This window comes from Grampus griseus (genome assembly GCF_964374135.1).
Source record: "Grampus griseus genome assembly, chromosome: 15".
Taxonomy (NCBI): Eukaryota; Metazoa; Chordata; class Mammalia; order Artiodactyla; family Delphinidae; genus Grampus; species Grampus griseus.
Genome location: NC_139009.1, coordinates 73,882,955 through 73,889,581, shown reverse-complemented (window position 1 = coordinate 73,889,581; position 6,627 = coordinate 73,882,955). Strand labels below are relative to the sequence as shown.

Here is a 6,627-nt window from a genome sequence, read left to right as displayed (position 1 = left end):
TCCTTTTTCAAGCTCCAAGAGAAAGCCTCTCGGGGAATTTGTGACCTCGCCCAATTTCCAACATTCCAGATTCAGTCATTTCCCCCTTTCTTCTCAGACTTTAAATCACTGTTCTCTCCTGGTGTTCACCACAACTATGAGGCCAGAGAAAACGGTGAGACCGTAAAAGCTTATTAAAAACAAATTCTGCTTTTAAAAAAGCATTTTCCGAAACAGCTTCCAGGAATGAAAAGTGGGGTTAAATTTTGCATGGATTGCAAGAGTAGGCGGCTAATAACCCGTAAAATCTTACACAGAAGCAGGGAAACTCAAAACTAAGAGATGGTCCCTGCAAGCCAGCCCATCCTGCGACCCCCTCCCCCGCTCTGCGGCAGGAACTCCGACTCCGGTGGCTGGAGCTCTGCTGCAGTGGCACTACCCACGCATACTCAACTAACAGACTCAGACCACGCCAGCCATGCCACGAGGTGTGTTTTATTTTCATTAATCATACAAATAATTTTCTATAATATCCCAGGGCAAACCGGAGAATTTGGCAGTCCGATTGGAGGGTCCCTTCAGAGACCCACAGGCCGGTGGCATCGGCACGGAGTGCCCGGGTTCACAGTGCAGCTTGTCGCTCGTGTCCATCTTGCAGGTGGCTCTTCCTCCACATCACGACTAGGGTCTCCAAGATGATGGAGGTGGAGAACACTCCAGGTTCTTAGGAAATTTCACTTCGCTTGCTTCTCCTGCTCAATGGCTGTGGAGGGCAGGAAGCGGGCACTGGGGGATGGGAACCTCTTGCAACCCGCCAACCGAGGCGCTTACAAACCTGGGCTGGGCGAGGCACCCACGAGGTCTGGGGATTAAGAAAGAGGCTTGGGGTTGGGGACAGGCGCCTTGTGCAACAGAAAGGGGGGCTGGGGCTGCCCGACGGGAGGAATCGGCCGGATGGGGTGCGGGGCTCGGTTCAGGCGAAGGGCGGGGTGGGGACTGGGCTGGGAGCTCGAGGACCCGGAGGCGGGGGCGGACTCACTCTCTTTGGTCGGCAGGGTGTTCTTCTCCTGCGTCTCCGTCTTCTTCAGCTTGGCCTTATCGAAGCTGGCGATTTCCCCCATGTCCGGCTTGTCTGCCATTTTCTTAAGACAAACCTAGCGGGCAAACCAAGGCGGTTGGCCCGGAGCCGGGGCCAGCGGCCCCCTCCGCGCTCCCCGCCGCCGCCCCTCGACGTGGCACTCCGGCCGGGGCGTTCCCGGCAGCCCGGAGGCCAAGGATCTGGGCGCGTCCCGCACCCCATCCACAGCCCTAGGGCGTGGCCGGCCGGCCCGGGCGTCCCGTCGGGGAAGGGCGGCTCCGACCCCACCCGGATGGGGCCTCCGCCCCAGCGCGCCGCTCACCGAAAAGTTCCGCTCCAAGCCCGCGGTTCCGGTGCTCTGACTCGCGTCGCTGCAGCAAGAGACAAAAGAGCGGCGCCCGCCCCTCGCCTTATATATGCCGCGCCCCGCCCCGCCCCTCGCCCGCCGCAGCGGGGGCGGCACCGGCGGCTGGGGGGGGCGGGGCCAGGGCGGGCGGCTAGCTTTCCCGCCGTGCCCTCCGTCTGGCTACCCGCCGGGCTGGGCGCGGCACTTCCCGCGCGCGGGGCCCCCTGCGCCCAGTGCCCACAGCTCTCCGGGTCCCCGGCGTGGAGGCTGCAGGCGCGGCCAGGGTGGGCGCCAGGCCCTCAGTTTTATAGGGTGCTGCACTCCCCTCTCCGGGAGTCTGCTCCTCACCCGCAGGAGGGGCGTGGGGGGCCAGCGGGGGAGGGGTGTATGGTTGGGTGTGGGTGTGGGTGTGTAGCGTGTCGTTGTGAGTATGGGTGTTCTGGCGTGCTCGCGCGCTTTGCAGCCGTCCCCGCTCGCAGGAGACACCCCACCCCTGGGCAGTCCGCGCGTCTTTGGCTTTTAGCACACCAGAAACCCCCCACCCCCACCCCCTTTTCCTCTCCTCGGGGAGGTGAACCCCTGCGGGGTCTCACACTAAAAGAATTCGAGCCAAGGGTCCTAGAGATGAAAAGACGGGGTGGGGGTGAGGGTTGCAGATAGGTTTCCACTGCTCCTTGCTCAGGTTGGGGGCCGGTTGTCTCCCTTCCCTGAGCTGGGCAGCTCCTGCAGGACCCGTGGCTGGTGCTCCCTTAGATGTTTGATGCAAGCATGGTTTGAAAGGCGGTGGTGAGAGCAGGCCGTCCCCAGGGCCTTGCGGTGTTCTTTCTCTCACAGGGTATGCTGTGTCCCCAGGTTCCATTTTCCTCCTTGACTTAACCTTGAAGGTGTCCCTACAAAGGTTCTTGTTTCCCTTTTTAACCCATTATGGGAGTGGTATACTGCAACTATTCAAATCTTTCTTAGAAAAGTTGTATCTTCATCCTGTGCAACATCTTTAGTTCCACAAATGAACAACCCAGGAGGTGAAGCTGGTCATTGTTTTATTTGTCCTGAAGTTTCCAAATGTCAAGGCGTATTACCAAACACTTTTGAAGTGGCATTTGATGGAAACATCCTAAGTTCCGTTCCATCCCTTCCTGATTTTAACCGCTTTTTTTCACATTCCCTCAGTGCGTTTGGAACAGAAGGAAATAAATTTGGGCTCATGAATTTGATATACCAAACTCCTTGTGTGACCTTGGGCAAGTCTTTCCTTGTACCTCTTTATATGTAAAAGAGTTTTGGCATAAAACTTAGATGAAGAGGAGGCATCAAGTGGAAGCTTAACATGGCAGCCCCATGAGAATGGCACACACACTTCATTAGTGTATCAGCCAACTATTGCCACAGTATGCTGTGTAACAAACTATCACAAAACTCAGTAGCTTAAAGCAGTAATCACTTATTCTCACTCACTCGCCTGCAGGCAGGAGCTGCTGGGTTGAGCTAGCTGAGCTAGCTAGGTTCACTGGATCTAGGTCTGCTCCACAGCTGTCTCATGCTCTGGCCCAGGATCTAGCTGGAGCTTGTTCTTCTCAAGGTGATAGGAAAACAGCAAGACGGCTGTTGCAAAAGAGAGTGCAGAAGTGTTGAAGTGTGTGTGAAAGCATGTCATGTCACCTCTTGTCTGTTAACATCCCATAGGCCAAACCCACCCTCAATGGAATGGAGAAGTATTATATTCCACCCATGGTGGGAGAGGGAGGTGAATGAACATTTCTTAAATAAAAATCCAACTTCACAGTCAGGCAAACAACCGTAACAAACAACCTCCAAAGGAGGTTTATTCTCCATTCACGCAGCAACATTTTATGCTGTTTCTGTTCAGGCAGCTTTCCTCCATGTAGTGACTCATGTACCTTCTCTCTCATCTCTCTGCCCTCTAGGTCCTGGATTTTTACTCCATCTAGCCAGTGGATGGGAAAAGAGAAGACAGAGGACTGCACTAGAGTTTTTATGGACCAGGTTGGAAGTAGTCTCCATGAGTTCTGTCCTCATCTCTGTGGCCTGACTCAGTCACATGATCTCACCTAACTGCAAGGGAGGCTGGGAAATGTAGTCAAGCTGTGTGCCCGGGAGTAAGAGCAGGGGTGGAGGGTCTTGGAGCTGTCTCTACCATACACGATTGAAGGATCTGCCAGACTTGAGCATGAAAATATCCAGACATCCAGAGACGTCGACTCTTTGGAGCGTCTCAGTGGCACTGGATTCCTCTACAGATGCAATGCCAAGTGTTATTTAGGTATTACCTTCCTGGGTCCCACCTATGGCCTGTGAAGTTGTCCTAATTTGGACCCTTGGTGAAGTCCAATTCCAACTTCCTTTTATTTGGGAAACAAGGGAATATTGTCTTCTCGATACAGTTGTAGAGACACATGTTTCAAATATATCAAGCCTGCATGATTTCCAAACTAAGGAGCTCTAAGTAGACTTGCAGACATTCTTTATTCTCACTCAGTGCACTTCTGTGGCCCATCTCTAAGGAAGCAGGGATCCTCTCAGGCATTTGTTGCTTAAGAACAACGGTCAAACCTATTAGTCTCATTCAATCCTACGGGTGATGGTTTTAAAAGTCAGCATATTCTTTGACACTTGTCCCACTAATTCCTGAGTATAGACTGTCCTTCGTGACTTTCTTCTAGTGAATAAAATGTGGCAGAAATTATGCTTTTCGATTTATGAGCCACAGAGCTCTGCCTGACTCTCTCTCTGGGTGCCTCCACACTCTGAGAAAACCAAGCACCTCTAAGGAAAGGCCACTTGCAGGCATTCCAACCACAAGCCTCAGCTGAGGTCTGAGCCAGCATCAACCACTAAGCGTGCAAGCACGTAAGGTAATGCTGAGTAGAGCAGACACAGGCTGTCCCGGGCCAAATTCCAGATTCATGAGCAAAATAAATGTTGCCGTTTTTGTAAGTCACTAAGTCTTGGGAATTTTTGTTACGTAGCAACACAACTCATTTGCCCATGAGACAGAAAAATCATAACTTAGGGGTGCCAGGGTCTTAGGTCTCATTTGGGGATTTTTCCCTAAATATCTTCTATAATACTCACACACGTACTCTTCAACAGAGGTTTATCAAATGCCCATGGGGCATCTGGCAGTATTCTGGATGTGGAAGATAGAAAGATGATGAGACTCTTAGTGACAAGTCTATGTAGTAACTGAATGACTCTGAGTTAGTCAACAAGCTCATGCTTGTGCCCTGTGTTTCCTTATGTCTTGGGGCGTCATTTGTCTGACAACACATCAGCCTGCTGCTTGGAACGGATTGTGTACTGTTCACAGGTGGTGTAGAGAAAGGAGGACCACTCAACTCCAATTTCGTTTCCATCTTCATTGAGAAGGATGCACGGGAAATCGAAGAGCTAATAAGAGGGACCAAAGGGAGTCTTGATGACTGTCAATCTGGTGGGCGGGGGGTAGCCTTTGGAGATTTGCCATGGGACTCCAGCCCTCAGACCTGGCCAATTTGACGACTTTTTTTAGGGACTTGAATGGGGATGTAGATAGAATGCTGACTTTATTAGGAAGGATGCAACACTGTAAATGCCAAAGCAAAGTGGATCCAGTGGAGAAATGGACAAAATATGATGAAATGAACCTGATCGGGACAGATGCGGAGCGTTCTCTGCCTGACCATTAACCCTGCAAGTACAGGGAGACGTAACAGGATTAACTCTCAAGTGTCAGTGAGATTTCTGGCTGTATGAATAAGCAGAAAGAGTTCAGTCCAGATTTCCTTTGAATGTTCGGAAGACATTTACTTCTGCTTTGTTTACTCCTTGATGAAATGCTCATGGGAGATGTTCTCCTTAGTCTAGATATTCACATTGTGTACCTTCTCGTTTCATTAAGAAAACTGCTTGAGCGTCCTCTCCTCAGAGAACTCTCCTTGACCACCGCTGACATTCTCTAAAGTTTTACCCTGTTTCATTTTTCTTCTTAGAATCTGATAAAAGAAATTTGTACATATTGAGGTATGGGGAAGTCATTCTGGTTTACACATGCATTAACTTGAATTTGTGGCCTACCAGACGTACATTGTACATCTGTTTTAATTATTGAAGAAAAGGGCGCATTGACCAGAAGTAAAGAATGCCCATGTTAAAAATAAAGATTAAATGCTTCCCTTCCTGGGGCGCCAATGCTAGTACTTCTTCAATGAAATGACTCCCTTCCCAGGTGCCAAGGCCATACTGACTCGCTGGGTGTGTTCTGATCTATTTTTTTTTTTCTGAAATCTTGAAGGAATGTATCCCTGACTTGTTTAATGTTCTTTGACAAGATATAAAACTGTGCTTAAAACTATGCTTCTCTGGAGTAGTTCCTCAGAGTTAACTGAGAGGCTGTCTTCTGGGCTATAGTCCTCAGTTTGACTCAGATAAAACTCTTTTCTATTCCTATTATAGATTGTTTATTGATTATTTCATCAACAACTCTATCTCTGCCAAACATGTTATAAATTCATTTCTTTATTGTCTATCTCCCACACTAGGAAATGGGAGACCTCATTTGTCTCATTGACCACTGCGTCACCAACGCCAAATGCAATGCCTGATATATAATAAGTGCTCAATCAATATTCTTTGAACAAATGCATAAAATTCTTACCCAAAATGGAATAAGCCACTCTGGGGGAGGTGATGAGTTCCCTATCCCTGGAGGCATTCAATGAGGAGTGGATAGCCAGGTATGTGCACTGTGATAGAGATGATTCAGACCTTGGGCTTCAGTAGGTTCACAAGTGAGCAAGACTGCTTCTCCCTAGATGACCTCCCGGGTCCTTCTTGTGCTGTTATTCCAGGTGTGAAACAGCCTCCTTTTGGTTGTCAGCTTTGCCAGCCTGAAAATAGCTGTGTGACTCTCACACCAAGGAAGTATGGGAAGGAAAGAAATCAAGATGCGACGTCTCTGTTTTCCATACCATTCAAACACCGTTTCTCTTTGTAGGTCATGGAGTTTAAGGACTCCCCAAGATAAAATGGTGAAGAAAGTAAAGTGGGCCTTTGAGGTTCAGCCTCAGTAATGATTGTTCTGCTCTGGAGATGTGTGGATGAACCCCTAAATCAAGCCTGGTGGTTGCTGAGGTTGCCCCAGTGGCTAACAGTCCCAGTACAGTCTGGGTGAGGAAGTTATTGTTTCAGTTTTCACCTCTGGTGTTAGAGTAACAGTAATGAGGGC

The 6,627-nt window shown here is 49.8% G+C and overlaps 1 protein-coding gene across 2 annotated transcripts; it reads right to left on the bottom strand.

Annotated features, from left to right (window-relative positions):
• Positions 1 to 458: 458 nt before the first annotated feature.
• On the bottom strand, positions 459 to 1,476 carry TMSB10 (thymosin beta 10). 2 transcript variants are annotated; one of them, XM_082672380.1, is made up of 3 exons: positions 1,380 to 1,476; positions 1,019 to 1,133; positions 459 to 742 (listed from the first exon to the last, which is right to left on the bottom strand). In XM_082672380.1, exons 2-3 carry the CDS (start codon positions 1,116 to 1,118, stop codon positions 714 to 716), a joined length of 129 nt encoding a protein of 42 aa, XP_082528506.1. In that variant the 5' UTR covers positions 1,119 to 1,133; positions 1,380 to 1,476; the 3' UTR covers positions 459 to 713. The 2 variants fall into 2 exon arrangements, with proteins under 2 accessions (XP_082528506.1, XP_082528505.1); XM_082672379.1 differs by having other exon boundaries at positions 702 to 841.
• Between the last annotated feature and the right edge of the window lie 5,151 nt (positions 1,477 to 6,627).